At 36.2% G+C, this 18,271-nt stretch overlaps 1 protein-coding gene across 1 annotated transcript in view; it reads left to right on the plus strand.

Moving 5' to 3' along the window:
* LOC101742527 (acid sphingomyelinase-like phosphodiesterase 3b) overlaps positions 1-18,271 on the plus strand; it is a 32,256-nt gene that overhangs the window by 6,462 nt on the left and 7,523 nt on the right. The window contains exons 2-6 of the mRNA XM_021353264.3: positions 2,149-2,243; positions 13,179-13,247; positions 13,851-14,010; positions 14,404-14,606; positions 14,697-14,854. Coding sequence (XP_021208939.1) covers positions 2,174-2,243; positions 13,179-13,247; positions 13,851-14,010; positions 14,404-14,606; positions 14,697-14,854 — 660 coding nt within the window. The 5' untranslated portion in view covers positions 2,149-2,173. The remainder of the gene's footprint in view (positions 1-2,148; positions 2,244-13,178; positions 13,248-13,850; positions 14,011-14,403; positions 14,607-14,696; positions 14,855-18,271) is intronic.

Genomic DNA, 18,271 nt, shown 5'->3' on the forward strand with positions numbered 1-18,271 from the left:
CTAAAGACCGTCTTCGATATATATATTTTTAATAAGAACCAAATCGATCATAAGTAGATCTAATGATCTGTTCATTCGTTTTACCAAATAGTTACGCAAATTAACACTACGATCGATAAATTGGCTTGGTTTGTGTATGCTTCCATATCGGAATCAACAGTTCGGTTAATAGTAAAATAATTATGTTTCGTGGAATGAATGCACAATACATAAATATTATAGTTATTTAGTTGAATTCGACTCAGAATGCTTTATATCACATGGTCAGTTGTTTACCGATGACAAGTAATTGAAATATTCTACCAAAAAATTTGTATTATTACTCCGTGAGACAATTTTTTGTAGGCACGGACAAATCTACTCGTCAGTGCAACAGTTATATCGATCTCCACATATGTGTATCGCCGATATATGTATCAAAAGCTCACTAACATTAAAAATCATATAACCGTGGGTATAAATAACTAGCGACCCGCCCTCGCTTCGCTTCGGAAACTGTAATTTATTATTGATTTCTCCACTATTTAATGGATATTATTATACATATAAAGCTTCCTCTTCAATCACTCTATCTATAAAAAAAAACGCATCAAAATCCGTTGCGTAGTTTTAAAGACTAAAGCATACATAGGGACAGACAGATATAGGGACAGATAAAGCGACTTTGTTTTATACTATGTAGTGATAACATACATATAATGTAGATAACCGTGAATGCTTAAAACAATTCGTGCCAGTATTTTCCTATTAATACATATTGTTTTATGTTGTAACAATCACCCATCTCTAATAGAAACCGCTATTTTATCCTTCAAACCTAAAGCGCGATTGTTTGAATTTGCTCATTCATATTTAGATCCTTTTCAAAGACCACAATAGGTGTTCCGACCAACCAGCTTCTATTTCATCCACGTGAATGCTTATAACAAAAGCTTTCTGTACAAACATCGAATATTTCGAACCTTGTAAATATGTAGTACATAAAAACGAATTGAATTTATTTAATATGGTATCGCAGCGAGCAAACAACGCAATTGGCGGTTAAATCATTAATAATACAAACACGTTATTACGGATCCTCCCGATCCATTAATGGTGCTTTTAGGTACCTCAAGCACCGGTCACCGTCCTCGCCGAACCCGTCGCTTGCGACGAATGGCTCGATGAGTAAATTAAATCATAGACACAGCCCATTGAGTTTCTCGCCGGATGTTCTCAGTGGGTCGCGTTTCCGATCCGGTGGTAGATTCTGCGAAGCACTGCTCTTGCTAGAGCCAGCGCTAGCAACGCTCCTGGTTTGAGCCCCGTGAACTAACCTACTAGTTCAGTAAATCTAGAATAACCCTTCGAGGTTATTAGAATAGGTAAATAGGTGTTGGTAAATTTTATTCTCAATCGTATCATTCTTGACAGAGAGGTCGTGATCGTCATGTAGTGTTGGAAGAGGCCGACTTAATGCGTCTCACGATGTCGCGCCATCTCTCCCTGCTCGAGGTCATTCTACTGCACTCATTTAGGGGACCTCCCACTGCAGCTTTAGTTTGGTCGGTTCACTGCATTTGTTTATTCATTTATTTACTGTTAGATTAATAATACAATAAATTGATAAAATAAATGTAAAATTGTTTGTGCCTTTTGTTTTAATTAATTTAACATTTTTCAAAAACAAATATTCAAATATATTTTTATTGCTTGGATGGGTGGACGAGCTCACAGCCCACCTGGTGTTAAGTGGTTACGGAAGCCCATAGAAATCTACGACGTAAATGCGCTACCCACCTTGAGATATAAGTTCTAAGGTCTCATCAGTATAGTTATATACAGTATAGTATACAACGGCTGCTCCACCCTTCAAACCGAAACGCATTACTGCTTCACGGCAGAAATAGGCAGAGTGGTGGTACCTACCCGCGCGGACTCACAAGAGGTCTTATCACCAGAAAATACCAGTGTTTGTAATAATTGTGGGTCTTGATAGCTGCGTGTGCCGTGTGTCACGAGCTCGTCTAGGTCAAAATAATTTAGCTAACTTTAATGTTATTAGAGTCACGTACAACACAAGGGTAAATGTTAGACAGTTTGCTTGTCGATGTCAGGGGGATACTCTTGGTTTTGCGTTACTTTTATAATGTTCTTGTTTCTTTCCAGACATTCGGGAGGTATCACAGACAAAATGAAGACTGTAATTATAATATTGTTGCTGGCCAGTATTATCGCCTTCAGTTGTACGAACGCCAAAATAGGTAAGGATAAAATTAATAATTTCCATTAACTGTAGGGTAATGATGTATAAGTTGGTATATACCTATCTTAATATATATAAATCTCGTGTCACAATGTTTGTCCTCAATGGACTCCTAAACCACTTAACCGATTATAATAAAATTCGCACACCATGTGCAGTTCGATCCAACTTGAGAGATAGGATGGTTTTTATTTCGATGAATGGTCGCAATATTTATTAATTAACAATAAAATGATTTCTTATGTTGATTTTTGTTATTAATTGTAAGTTTCATAACTCTAAAACAGATGGCGCCTTAAATCAGTTTTTACAGACAATTGTTATACTATGACTTTAATATCTCATAGATGGCGCTGTGCTAAAAATACCAACGTTTCACATAAGCTACAATTTAATGGCATAAGCAACACGTGTTTCTGAGGCTAAAGTATAAGTGAAATTTATTTCGTAGTAAACGCAATACAGTGAAATCCAATTGTTCTTACGTTGTCAATTTTTGGTATTAGCATAGGCGGCCGCGAGTTATTTAGAAACAAAAACCTAAGCCACAGCCACAGCAACGTGTGGCCGGGTCCGCTAGTATATTATATCTCTCTTGGCAATTTGACACAAGTCGACTAATATTATTTTGATGCTAACGTTGAAAGCTTTTGCTAACTCAGCGGTAGATTGATTATCTTCCACTATCGCCTTTAATAAGTCGTTATTGACTTTAGTTTCCAGGTGACTACGGAATTTATTTTTTACATAAAAATTTACATTTTAGATGCGTTTTAACATACCATGAGTAATTTATGTTGCAAGCCTTTTCTGTAGCACCTCATATTTTTATCCTGTCGAAAACACATAAATAATTCTCTATTTTTAAAATAGAATTCATTTAAATTTATAATTTGTTGCCAGTCATAGATAAATTACGTTTCAAAGAGACATTATTGTATAGCGGCAACTTCATAGCAAAATAAAGGGCTATTAACAGCTAGCCTATCGTTCAAAACAGCATTCTTGACTGCTTAGTAGCATAAACAGGCAGGATGGGCTCTGAGCAAGTCCGATTTCTAAGTTCTAAGTTATTACTGTCTGGTAGTCACAAGAAAAAATATGATGTTCTTGTCTCGTGGTTTCATTTCACACATCGGCGGTTGTGTGTTAGAATATTTATGTATTCCCTTCTGATTCTAAACATATCTCATCTTGGTGCGTTCGTTTCTTTCGTCTTCGCGTTATGTTTTCTTTTATTAATAATTTAGTTGTTCAGACCAACTCCCTTGATGCTTAGGGATCACTAGATTACAGTCATGTATATACTTAAAAGACTGACTCCTATTGACTACTTTCAGACACGTGTTTGAGGTCTCATCTACATTACATTAATAACTACGATAAGAGACAACAATGAGCTTCTAACAAAGTGTATTTCTCAATAATGCCTACTTACTATCTTTAATAATAAATATTTGATTTAAAAACAAGATTACAAAAGCAGCTTTATTGTGTAGAGAGCTTAGAATGAAAAAGTTATACTGCTCTGCTGTTTTTATTTAAAATTTTCATACCAAGATTCAACTTTTATAATAAAAATATTTAGAGCAGATTGTGATGTTTGGAGACTATTCGCTGATTATATAATACATTAAGCCATAAATTTTGTAAATAAAACTTGTAATTTTGTAAAAAAAAAAATAGGAAACAGAATTAAGTTATCACATTATCTGTTTGAGCATTTATGCGCAGTACATTGTTATACAATGTTATACAAATATTACTATAGACGAAACTAATATGTAGAGAAATTATGAAAAAATGATTTGTTTTGTTAAGCTTCGATTGAACTCTTATGTTTAAAATTTATTTAAATTCATTAACAAAAAAAAAATACATTAAATAACTACATACATATGTATGTATAAATTTACCAGGAAATAAAGGTCCTGCTCGTCGAAGTATGGGAAATCATCATCATCCGCCGTTTCATAGTTAAACATTTCTTTATCTTTAACATGACAATATGTTGTCGAACGATCGAACTGCCCGTGTGTCCCAAGTGCCCAAAAGCTGGCCGATTCAATAAAATTCCAATTTTTTCGAATGTTAGTCCGTGAGACTTATTTATTGTCATCGCGAAAGCAGGTTTTATAGGGAATTGAGTTCTTTGGAAGTTAAATGGTAAAATAGTTCCAAAGTATGTTAAATTTATATGTGGAATCAAAATTTTCTTTCGATGCATAAAGATACGCATTCTTGTTACGTTGACTAATGCCTCCTTTGCATTTAAGTTTCTGGTCAGCAACGAACGAATTGAACGATGCAATTAACTTTCAATACTAACTTATGTGCTGGTAAGTCACTAACCACACTGGTGGTAGGACCTCTTGTGAGTTAGCACGGGTAGGTACCCTCACCCCGCCTATTTCTGCCGTGAAACAGTAATGCGTTTCGGTTTGAAGGGTGGGGCATCCGTTGTAACTATACTGAGACCTTAGAACTTATATCTAAAGGTGGGTGGCGCATTTACGTTGTAGATGTCTATGGGCTCCAGTAACCACTTAACACCAAGTGGGCTGTGAGCTCTTCCACCCATCTAAGCCATAAAAAAATATAGTCAAAGAATTTAAGCATACACGCAAATGAATGTAGCTAGCACGGAACCTTCAAAAACAGCGAAGGACTATTTTTCTTTTCATATCCCTTAAACCGGAAGGACTTCCGCGGAATATAGTCTTTCGCTTCACGCACAAAAGCTGAAAAGGAATCGCTCTTCCAATTCAAATGATTGCAAATCAAACAATAGGAATATTCTCCGAATAAGCATATTGTTCGTGAAAGCAGATTAAATAATTGGTTCTGTTTGATTTACATTGCGAATACAGCACTATTTTATAAAAAGTACAAAAGAAAACAATTTTATAAAATAAAATTATCAAGAAAAAATAAAGTAGCAGCGATGAGACGATTATAAGGGTACATGAGCAAGAATTTAGCGTTTTATACAGTAGTTGTATTATATAGTTAAGTGTAGGTACGACCACCCTGCCTATTTCTGCCGTGAAGCAGCACGACAGCAGGGCAGCCGTTGTAACTATACTTGAGACCTTATATCTCAAGGTGGGTGGCGCATTTACGTTGTAGATATCTATGAGCTCCAGTAACCACTTAACACCAGGTAGGCTGTGAGCTCGTCTATCCATCTAAGCAATAAAAATAAAACATTGTGTATATGTTAGCAAGTTACCATTAAAAAAAGGTAGCTCTTATTGACCCGCTATCAGTACACGCTCGACCGTCTCTGTGATATAAAATACGCCCGACTCGACTCTAACTATTGTGATATTTATGAAGAAGGTTTGAGCTGTGTATTCTTTGTTGTCCTGTGACATTGAGAATCGGGGAGCGTTGTCATGCTGGCGTCTACTTAACACGATTAATGAAAAAGTGTATCTAGCCAAAATAAAATCAAGTAGAGTTCCCATTGCAATATTATTTTCATTGATTTCACTTTACTATTATTTCAATGGACAAGTGACTTGATACGAAACTTTAACAAGTCAACACAAAATTGAATATATTATTTCAGTAGTTGGTTTTTTTTATTTATAGAAAAATACGAGAATATTCTTTTTCTATTTAAAAAAGTAAATCATATAATGGAATGTAGGTAATGTATTCCATAGATAATAGCTTTTGTCAAATGTATAAATGGAAAATCGTTGTTTCTTAAGATCAGGGGCGTCAAGCTGTCTCCGGTCACGCTGTCGAGACATGTTATCTAACGACATCAAAATACGAACAGTTCTACGAGTGTATTCGTTACAAAACGCTGTATTTTTGGTTCTTTCAAATTTAAAATGGTCAGCATTCCATAAGGCAAATCTGTTTGTCCTAGTTTTAGTCATCTTAGCTTCTAGATGGATGCGTTAAGGTAGAATTATTGAAGTGAAACTTCTTTATCGACGTAGGGAGGAAAAAACGTATGTAACGTTTTTCGGTTACGCGCCATTTTAATTTCTTCCGTTACGCGCCATGTTTATTTTATTTCTATTTAATTTGTTATCAACAGATGTCGCTGCACGTAAATTCAACAATTATTGAATCGCGGTGACGAGATGCTACACAGTTGATAGACGTTCTCGTATTTCTCTTGCTTAATCATACCTACCTGGCGTCGGGATACCGTGATCATGCAGGCAGTTCCCCCGGGGTGCGGCTGCTTCATTGCACTGCGGAATGGTTGACCCTTGCGATTATTTTTATATTTTATAAGTTTCACTTCTACCGTGTGTTACACACAGAAACACACATTTTTTTTCGAAAATAATACTTTTCCTTTTAATATAGCGGTTAGGTTTCGGAACTCCAGGCTGGCCGGCAATACGTCACTTCATATATCAAAAACGTATGTTCACACAAATACGCCGAAACAAAAAAAAGTTTATCTATTCACTCGTTTGTATTATAGTGATTTTTTTTTTCATTGAAACGGCAGTTGTCTTTGCTCTAGTACTGCAGTTTTAAGAAATTCACTATTGAAGTTATTAAACCTAGAAATATGTACGTTTAGAGGAATAAATAAAAATTGTTTCGTAGTCGTTAAGCAATTTCAACTATAGTTCACCTTCTTCTTTTCTTCACCTTATTCCACTAGGTGGGGTCGGCATAGCTTTGTTTTCTCTTCCATTCTCTTCTATCAGCCGTTATCTCAACACTAACTCCTCTTTCTCATGATCGTCATTCACACACTCTACCCATGTCTTCTTTGGTCGACCTCTTCCCCCTCTACCTTGCACTACCATTTCCATCTATACATGACATCTTCTCTCTATACATGACATGTCCATACCACGCTAACCGTCCGCTCTTTAATTTCTTAATTACCGGGGCTACTTTCATACTTCCTCTGATATACTTATTTCTTATCTTGTCCATTCTTGTCACTTCACCCATCCATCTCAACATTCGCATCTCTGCCGCATGCACTCCTCTTTAATGATTTCTTTCGTCGCACAACATTTTAAGATAAACTATTTTAAGATAATTTTCTATTTAACAAAATACGAGCTCCGAACAACATTGGGAGCGTCGTGGTACTGAGAAGAGACCGCCGCCGCGCCGGCTCGGTGAGAGCTTTATGATTCTTCTAAATGGTGGACTACATTCCAAATTAAAAGTATTTGAACAAAAGCTCTTGAATAATAATTTATAGTACCTACATTCGTGACGTGTAGCCCGCAAGCTATTTCAATAAATAGCTTTATTTAATTTGTTCATAGATGTACAAAATTATCGTCAACATTTAGTTGCTCACCATTCTGGCTGCATTCCCTGTTCGTGAATACATCAATGACTTATATAAAATCATTAATCGCTAAGATATTACCCGATCAGGACTACTTCAATACGTTATTGTCACTTCTATATTTGCCTATCAGTTAATTGTCATTGTAACGCACTGTAGTAACAAAGTAGATGATTTTCGTTTTGAATTTTAAACAAAGACATCCTGGTGTCCACAAGCTTCGCCTAACAAATGATGACAAGATAATCTTGAACAAAAACAAATCGCAACTCTAATTTATTTCACGAATGGGCCTCAGCCAGATCCAAGAGCTCTCTCACAAGCGTTTTTGCTAATTTTAAGATATTTTCAGGCTACGAAATTGTTTAAAGTATATACTTACATACATTCATTAAATTTATATTTTGGGAGCAGTGGTTTTGTAACTATTCAGCGTCCATAGGTAAATGGGTAAGATACTCGACAGTTAGGTGAGTTCTACCGTTCATTTTGTTAAAAAATTGTTAATTACTGGCGACGACGCTTATTATGAACACGCACTGATAGGTATCCATTTATTTCATCCGTGAAACAGTAATATATTCAGATAAAAAAAGCAGGATTTAAGATACACAGCTCATACAATGAAATTTGAGACTCTGAGGTCTGGTCGCTGGGGGTTGGCATTATTCACGTCATGATGGGTTTATTGTGCTAAGAAGTGAAGTTATGAGTATGAGTTGTGAAGTTTATGGACTCCTGATCTCCACCTTACACGAGATGAGCAGTGAAATTGTTTAAAAAGTTCCTAAAAAATAATAAAATCAGTGGTTGAAAGCTGATTTTTAAATATAGGTATCAAAGTCAAGGTCTCAATATTCATCTGATAAATTCAATTTTTTTTTTTAATTAAAACTTCTTTATGCGCATAAAGGTAAAATGAGGGTAAAATTTTTACAGAACGTCACGCAGGTATGCAACGGAAGTGACGCAAACTGCTATTGAAATTAAGTATTTGTCAAATGTCAGTAGTAGTAGTTGTTGTATTTTTCCAACTGGAAAGGCAAATGCATCATACCATACAGCCTAATATTTTATAATTTTTTTGTGAAATATGTTAATAGGAATTGAAATGAAATGAAAAGAATTTGGAACAAAAGAATTTGGAACATTAATCAAATAGCATGAAATTAAATTAGTTAATTCAATTGGCAAAATATTAGTCATTTACAATTTAGAAATCTAAACATAATGTGACTGTCAACACTGAGGTTTGAGATTGACATTTGACAGACTTTTGGCGGGAACATATCTTCCTTTTTCCCTTCCTCTAAGTCTCGGAAATCTAAAGTTTTAGATTTGTATAAACATAAGCAAGACTCATAAATTAGTTCGCCAAAAAAGTTTCACTTCTAGCATGTGTACTTTGTACGCACGCACTTTTTTTTTATTGCTTAAAATAATTCAATTAAAACATAGAAAATGTAAAAATAGATGACGAGTCATCGATATTCTCATCTCCGAATATACGCCATAATAAAATTTGTAAACAGCTGGGAATACTAAGCCTCAATCACAATCTACAGGAAAACATAAACGAAATTCTACTGAAGTCCTCACGGGCCCAGATATTGGGTTTGCGAGAATGCTCCACACGATTTCGGTTTTTCACTATAATAAACTTGACTGGTTTTGTGTCTGTGACGGCTGCTCCGTCCTTCTATCGGTGTTCATGACTGTTTCCCGCAGAAATGGACAGGATAGTTGAGCCTCCCGTGCAGACTACGCCCCGACGTGCTACTTACCTACCCAACCTAAAATACACTTATTTAATGTATAGATATTCATTTTATATTAATGTATTCACATTCAAACTATCCGAGGTGAAGGAATAACATCGTGTAAAAAAATGAAACCCGCAAAATTATAATTTGCGTAATTACTAGTGGTAGGACCTCTTGTGAGTCCGCGCGGGTAGGTGCCACCACCCTGCCTATTTCTGCCGTGAAGTAGTAATCCGTTTCAGTTTGAAGGGTGGGGCAGCCGTTGTAACCACACTTAAGACCTTAGAACTTATATCTCAAGGTGGGTGGCGCATTTACGTTGTAGATGTATATGGGCTCCAGTATCCACTTAACACCAGATAGGCTCTGAGCTCGTCTACCCTAAGCATCTAAGCAATAAAAAAAATTATAATTTATAGAAGACGACCACATTTAATTATTGTCTGAATAGTTTTTAAATACGCGTTAAATAGTATTTTGCTCAAAATTGGTATCCGTCTGTGTGATTAGAATATCGACATAGTCACATCAATACGAATACACCAGGCACAGTATCACTTCAGCGACTGACAGTTTATTTGCGAATTAATTAAAGTTAAAGCTCTATAATAGGAAAAGTGTAAAAAAAATTTATGTTACTACACATTTTGTCTCAAATAAGAAGATCGTTATCGTAGGGTATTACTGGTATGCGATGGTAAATTTTGGTAAAATATGTAAAAAGAATCCTAAGAAAAGCCAATACTAATTTAATGAAACCTTTATACGTTAATTAATTACCGACAGATTGTGGTAGTGAAAAATAGTATACTTACCTGTTGAAGAGAAATAAATTATATTTTGCCTAATTTGAGAGCGAAGACTTCGAAGGGTTCGAAGGTCTTCGAAGGGTTCGAAGGTCTTCGAAAGGACTTCGAAGGTTCATTGCGAAACCCGCAAAATAATAATATTAATAATATTTTGCGTAATTACTGGTGGTAGGACTTCTTGTGAGTTCGCACGTTTGGAGGGGTTGGGCAGCCGTTGTAACTATACTTGAGACCTTAGAACTTATATCTCAAGGTGGGTGGCGCATTTACGTTGTAGATGTCTATGGCTCCAGTAACCACTTGCGGGCTGTGAGCTCGTCCACTTATCTAAAAAATAAAAAAGTCATTAAAAATCCCTGTTTTGATGCAAACATCTTAAACACTGAATAAGCCGTACAGAATAAGAAGTAAGTGAAGACCCTAAAAGCAGTTAGCTTACAAAAACTTTCGCCGCTTTATCTGACTGATGAAACTTTTTGCCATACGAAGCTTATTCCTGAGCTCCAGAAATTTATCTTTCAACGTGTTCTTATTGAGGCAATTCAGGGGTTATTCAAGTTAAATAACATAGTTATTATTATAGATACCGCACCGCTTAACTATTTGGCGAATTTATAATTTTTTAATTTTTATTGTTTGATAGGTGGTGGTGGTTTACGTTACCACCAAGTGGGTTATAAATTCATTCCTCTCTCTCTAAGCAATACGTTGTTGGTGTATATGGGATCCGGTAACCACTTAAGACCAAGTGGGTTGTGAGCCCATCCCTCTCTCTCTAAGCAGCTTGGAAGTCGTTGTGGCCTAACGGATAAGACGTCCGGTGCATTCGTGCTGAGCGATGCACCGGTGTTCGAATCCCGCAGGCGGGTACCAATTTTTCGAATGAAATTCGTACTCAACAAATGTTCACGATTGACTTCCACGGTTAAAGAATATCAATATGTAATAAAAATGAAACCCGCAAAATTATAATTTGCGTAATTACTGGTGGTAGGACCTCTTGTGAGCCCGCGCTGGTCTATGGGCTCCAGTAACCACATAACACCAGGTGGGCTATGAGCTCGTCCACCCATCTAAGCAATAAAAAAAAAGCAATAAGAGAAATTGAAGAGGAAGTTGTTTTGTATATATCTACTTTAATGTTTTAGTAACGCGACGAGCTCTCCCTAACAGGACATGAGGAGGAAGTCTCGTTATGTTACGATATTGTTCCAAATATTAATTAAAGATACAAACGAAAAGGCTTTGCAAACAAAATGCAGGAATCACAAATCGAACCCTATTCTCGACCTTACAAATGTACTTTGATCAAGATGAACTGTAGATGATATAGTTACGGAATTAAGATACATTGCAATCTGAATCCACAAATTTTATAAAATTAGTATATTTTTTGTGTTTTTAGTTTTTTAAGTTTTGCTTTACGTGAGTATACAGGCATCGTGGAAGTCAATCATGAGCACGTAATACGTACATACATACTTCTGTTAATATTATAATTTAGAACCGATCTGTAGAATTTAAACCTGGACATAACATATCTAGCAAGTGTTTCTGGCGTCCTAGTTGTTAGATTAAGGAAGCCTTTTTATAAAAAAAGCTTATTAATTCAGACAACGGTAACTGCGGATTTATTTATTTATTTAGACACACCAACAGCAATACAAAAAAAATGTTCAAGCTTAAAATTAACATGTACAAAATTAAGTACTGGTATGTAAGCCAGTTACAGGCATGTACAGCAATCTCTTATAACACACTACGACATGTTACAGCAATTTTCCAAACAGCGAAAAAATAGGTTAAATTTTTAATAAATGTTAACAGTACGACATAAAAAAATTAGATTTAGGTTACATTACTCAAGACGTCTTCGAAAACCGAAGTTGATAGCCAAGTTGCTCCTCTAAAATTTTTTTCATAACAATTTCCTTCCGGGTCGTTCGTCGGAATGAGGTCAAGGGCCGATAATTGTTTATTGAGCTTTCAAAGATCGAAGACAATACTTATATAAAGTTTAATGACAAAGTTTTGAGACTTCGCTTTTGATACAAAGACTACCTAAACTTCAATTAATTTGTTACGCTGGGTCTTTCCTTGATCAAGTTACAAAGCTTTCCTTTGATTTTTATATAATATGAAAATTCAATTTTAAATGTATCTTTCTTACTTTCTATGTGACATAAACGACTATAGAGTATATAGAATACGGACCCCCTGGTATCGTGCGGTAACTAAAATCTGTAGTGAGTGATATTTTATAGATGAAAACTGAACTTCCCGATAAAACTTCCTAAAGCTCAAACGGAGCACTAGTGCTTATCGCTATTCCACATCGTTAGACATGTGTGGACTCAGGAAAAAAAATCGGTTCACCACCAAAAAATAATCATGCAAGCTTAAAGAAGTGATATCAGTTTAAATGACTTTGGAACCACCAAACATTCTGCACTTTTAATCAGATATTTTGTGATATGAAATCGCTCTTAATAAAAATTAATTGCTGTTCGTTAGTCTCACTAAAACTCGAGAACGGCTGGACCGATTTGGCTAATTTTGGTCTTGAATTATTTGTGGAAGTCCAGAGAAAGTTTAAAAGGTAAAATATGAAAATACTCGGAGTTAAATACAAAATAGCAATTTTGCTTTTCTTTTGAGGTGTCCCTCGTCAGGCGAATTCCTTTTGTTTGTTTTAAGTTTATATATTATAATACAAAAGCTTAGGACTTTTATTTATCGATTGAGGCACTATAAAGTCCGCCGGGTCAGCTAGTAGTGAATAAAGATAATTAAAAAGGCAGTAAAGAATGGTCCTCTTTTTCCTATTATTATGTTATTACATTTTTCCTTGCACTCTCTAAAATAGCCTAAGTAAACGTTTCTAAATTAATTTATTCAACTCTATATTGGCTTGAAGTGGTGTGATGATATAATGGAGACATTAGCATGATCTTCATCATAGTACTTCCAGTGGAACAGGCCATTAAGAGCCCAAAGTCTCTCCGCATCCCATGCAATTTAAGATTTATATAGCAATAAAGTTATTTAACTTGGTTTCATTGTTTCAGGATACTTCTGGCACATCACGGACTTCCACTATAACCCCCTATATAGTTCACAAGGAGACATTAGAAAAAGTAACTTGTTATTTATACATCATGCTCAATACGTAGCTCTTAACCACACGCAGGGTTAATACCTCTTCCTCAACGTGAACTCTTGTAACGAAAATCGCCAATGCTGACCCTAAAAGATTTTTCTACTGATCTGTACTTTATAGTGCAAATGGCTGATATGACACTCTCCTGCTCTGTGTCACAAGGACAATATGAAATAAGTAAACAGAACAATTCATTTGAATAATACGTTTTGCCTAAATTCTGAATTATAGATGGAATCTCGCGTAATTTATTTGTAACCTTCGGAAGGCGATAAGAACCAATGGAGTGTGTGTTATCAATTCTTCGACAAAATCTTGCATTATTTTCTGTAGTAAAAAAATATTTGACCGTATTATTAATATCCTGAAACTGGTGGTAAGGCATTTTATGACCCCAGATAGGTAGGTACAAGGCTTACCTACTATTTATGACGCGAAGCAGTAAATGCGATCTGGTTTGAAGGGTGAGACATATCTCTGGCTGGGTGACGGCATCCCTGTGGTAAATCGCCACGTAAATCCCAATGGTTTATGAGTTCGCACACTCATCTAGGAAATAAATAAATGATTAAACTTACAGATTGTCGGAGATTAGCCGATCGTGGTAGTTCAAGATATCTCAGGGCTCTGGGGAAATATGGGGACTACGCCTGTGACAGCTCTTTGGAGCTCATCGAATCCGCTGCAAAGTACATGAGAACCCGGCACTCGGATAACGTAGAATTCGTATTGTGGACAGGGTACGTACATATGTGACATACTAGATTTTTTAAAGCCCTTCTCAGGAGTGGCAATAGTAGGAAAGGTAATACTCGAAGCCCTTGCTACAGAATTAGGGATTGTTTTTTTTTTTTCGGGAATATATCAAATTGAGAACGTTGTATTTAATACTTTTGTGCAAATTTTATTATACAAATATTGTACAAATGTACTGTATGGGAGGAAACCTTGAGAAAACACGCCTGAATAAATACCAAAGAATCCAGATCTTTCTCTGAAAAGGCAATTTCTGATTTTGCAAATTCCCTGAATTGTTCATGATGTTTTGTAGACTATGTGGTCTTTCTACAATATATAATGTAGGTACTATGTAATGTGTGTTAAATGTGTTTTTTATTTCATAATTGTTGCAGGGACATAGTCACTTCCCACTACACGCTAAGCGAAGACGACCGTCTGAACGCTATCCGTAACATGACGTTCCTATTGAGTAGGACCTTCAGTTCTCACTTCGTGTTTCCTGTTCTCGGGGACTTGGACCCCAAGCCATCCGAAACTGTCACTACTCTATGGATGCAATGGCTACCTTTGGAAGCTTTAGAGACCTTCGCTAATGGTAAAGTAGCTTTCACTTTACTTTCATGGTGCCATGTTAAATAGAACTTGATGTTGAAAAATTTTAGTAGGTTAATATGTTTGTCTCCAGGTGGGTACTACACGATTGAGCAGAAACAGAACAAGCTGAGGCTTGTGATCCTGAACACGAACTTGTTCGGGATTCGTGAGCACAATACCCCAGAGTCAAGTCTGCAGTGGGAATGGCTCAGCTCCGTGTTCAACAAGGCGGACAAGGCTAACGAAATGGTAAATAGAGAACAATGCTGTTATAGGTAAAACCTTTTTTCCCGGATCCCAATTTCGTAGAATCCATAGTATTTTATTTCAATTTAATTTAATTATTATTTATGAGATCTCCTCACCTAGCCTAATCCAACACAGCGTTTCAAAACTTAAACAAGTAGATTACAATAGTAGAAGTAAACGAGGCTAAAACATGATTTTATAATTTTAATCCAATTAAGTGATAGTACAATAGCCGTGTGATATGAACAATTCACTATATACATACATATATCCGTGCGTGTCTTTGTTGGTCTTTATGTATCTCTCTGGATAATGCTCTGCGTAGATTAGCAAGTGATATCAATGATTTGATACAGTAATTACTGATATGGTAGTAAGTTACGGGTAAAGATCACGTGGTCATTAAATCTACTCTTTGGTCAAAAATAATAGCATCACACACCAGCCTATACCAGAAGCATTAAAGACTGCCGAAGATAGAGAAAAAATGTGCGACGAATGGTCAGAAAACAATCTGCAAACTAGGCACGATCTTCAGAAATGAACATACCTACTCGGAAAGAAGGGTACATATGATGAAGCTGGCTTCCGGAAAGTGTTGTTGTAAAACTAATTGATACCAATGTAGATGCGATATGCCTAAGATTCGAAAACTCAAAATAAATTTCAAGCTTATTACGGAGAATATTACTAAACTAGCGACCCGTCCTCGCTTCGCTTCGGAAACATTAAATTTTATTATTCATAGCTGAGTCCCGCGATGTTACCCGCGGTTATTGTCGTACCGCGGGTGAAGCCGCGAGGCCAAGCTAGTCTAAAAAAAGTAGCCTAAGTTATATCATCAGCCAACTATCAGTGAAAGTCCTGTCAAAGTCGACCCAGCCGTTCCAGAGATTAGCCGGAACAAACAGGCAGACAGACAAAAATTATAAAAAATGTTATTTTAGTGTATGTACCGTATATATATTCATATGCATGTAGTAAAAAGAGGCTATTTCAATATTTCAAACAGACACTCCAATTTTATTTATATGTATAGATTTCACCTTTATTGCAAAGACGGAACAAGTGGTTTGATGTTCCACCGCCGTCTGAGCGACCAGCAGCACCGCCGGTGTGCTTATGTGTTTGTGTATTTCAATCAGCTAACATCACGTGACTGTTTTAGTTCTTTGAAGTCGGTTAAGCCGCCGCGTTTGCTTCCTTTCTTCAGACTTCCAAAAGCAAACCGACGTTGTTGAGGTTCTTACAATTTTCACAATTTTTTAATTAATTACGTTTTACAATTATACCCTTTCGTACATTACACTTGGTTTGCGGAAATACATCTTGGTGAGATAAAAAGTGATTGCAGTTATTACTTACGTAACCTCGACCTGGAATATAAAGGTTCTTGATCACATGCCAAAAAGGGCTTAATGAAAGCGATAACCCAGGGATGGTGCCCATTTGGAGGAGAAAACGTATTCAGGGGCGCATTCGCCCAACTAGTATTTCATATGTTTACTTCCTGGTGTACTGATTGATGCTCGGGCGTCTTATGTGTCCGTAAGGGTAGGTACTACTAGTCTGCATATTTCTGCCGTGAAGCAGCAGCCGGTGGCGCAGCCATATTAGTGTAAAAACTATGACTGGAAATTTACGCTGCTGTTGTCTATGAGCTCGGTAAACACTGAAAATCAGGAGGGACTTAATGTTTTACTAACGCGACGAGCTTACCCTAACAGGATGTGTGGTAGTCTCATTATGTTACTCGCACAAACACAATCACAAATCAAATCCTATTTTCGCCCTCAAAATTGAATTGATTGAACTTAAAATTGACTTAGCACCAAATGGACCGTAAGCTCGTCCACCCTTCTAAGCAATAAATAAACGTAGTAAAAAATATATACATATATCGCATCATTCGATTATTGGTCAGCCTTATTTTTTACGACTAATCATATTACAGTACCTTAAGTAAAACCTAATTCAGAGGTTGGTAAAAAAATAGTATGTTTGTTATGTTTAATTCCTCTTTATACCGAATCTATTTTCTTGGGATTTTTTTTCTTCTTTTAATTGATTATTCTAATAGAACACTATCTAGAGTTTTCGGCTTGACATACTGTACATAGTCTACAAGAGCTTTTCCACCCTTCAAACCGGAAAGCTTAGCTTAAGTCTTGTTCTCAAAATAGAACATCAATCAGAAAATCTCGGACTCTCCTACATTTTCAAACGTTAATTTGTAGTTATTTTGATTATTATAATATCCCTAAGGGACCGAAAGTATCAAATGGGATAGTAGACAGATGATGTTTATCATTCCATTAAGGAATTGTTCCTTAACAGTTTAGCCTCCTAGCTTTTGACAAAAAAAAAATCACATCCAAACTTATTTTATAAATACTGTGTGCTATAGGTTCCAAGGATTTGCGACGCGAATTTTTATTTTTATTAAATACTAGCTGTACCCGTCAAGCGGACGCTGGGCATTTAAAATTAACATTATTATTTCTCACCCCCACAAAGATTCTCATCTTTAACGCCCCCGCAACTGGTGTAGGGAGTCCAACACTCATATATATATTAGCCTATCCATTAAGTATATCTATTTCCTATATGGATACCAAGTTTTAAGTCAATCGGATACATAGTTCAGTAGTTATAACGGAACATCTGTAAAACCACTGTAGATTGATATATTAGTATAGATTAGGATTTTTTTTTTTAATTATTACTAAACTAAAACAGATAACTCACTCTATCTAAAGACAAATCAAGTGCATTTAATAAAGCCTCGGCACTTACAAACCCCTGCTAAAGGACTGACAACAAGCATATATTTGGTTCGACCGAGTCATAACTACATGGCCGGCGCGGCGGCGGACTTCCGGCCCACTGCGTCGGTAATAAATTAAAGATTAGAAACTCATTAATCTAATCATTCGACTGTGGTCGTGAACGCGAAGTAATTTGCTGCTTTCATGATTGGATTGCTTTTATTTTGATGTATTTTTGGGTGTACAGTCTATTTTATTGTTGAATAGAGACGTTATTGGAATTTGTTGACTTGAAATTGTCGTGGCGTAAAGGATAAGACGCCGGTTGCACTCGGCCGTGTCGACACGCGAATCCAACGAAATACGTACTTAGCATTAGCTCATATCGTAGAATGGCCTCGGGAAATATGTAATAATTCAACATTTATACATTTGCGTAACTATTGATGCTATTGTTGGCCCGCTCGGATAATCGTGCGTTGCGGTTTGAAGGCTGGGACAATTGTAATACGAAGCGATTGAATCTTCGACGTCATATCTCAAGGTGCCACTGACATCACACCTAAATGTCACTCATTTACATTTAATATAAATGGTTTCTAGTACCACTTAAAATGGGATGAGCCGTGAGGTTTTTTTTATAGCGTAC

The sequence above is a fragment of the Bombyx mori genome, chromosome 9, assembly GCF_030269925.1.
Source record: "Bombyx mori chromosome 9, ASM3026992v2".
In the NCBI taxonomy this organism is placed as follows: Eukaryota; Metazoa; Arthropoda; class Insecta; order Lepidoptera; family Bombycidae; genus Bombyx; species Bombyx mori.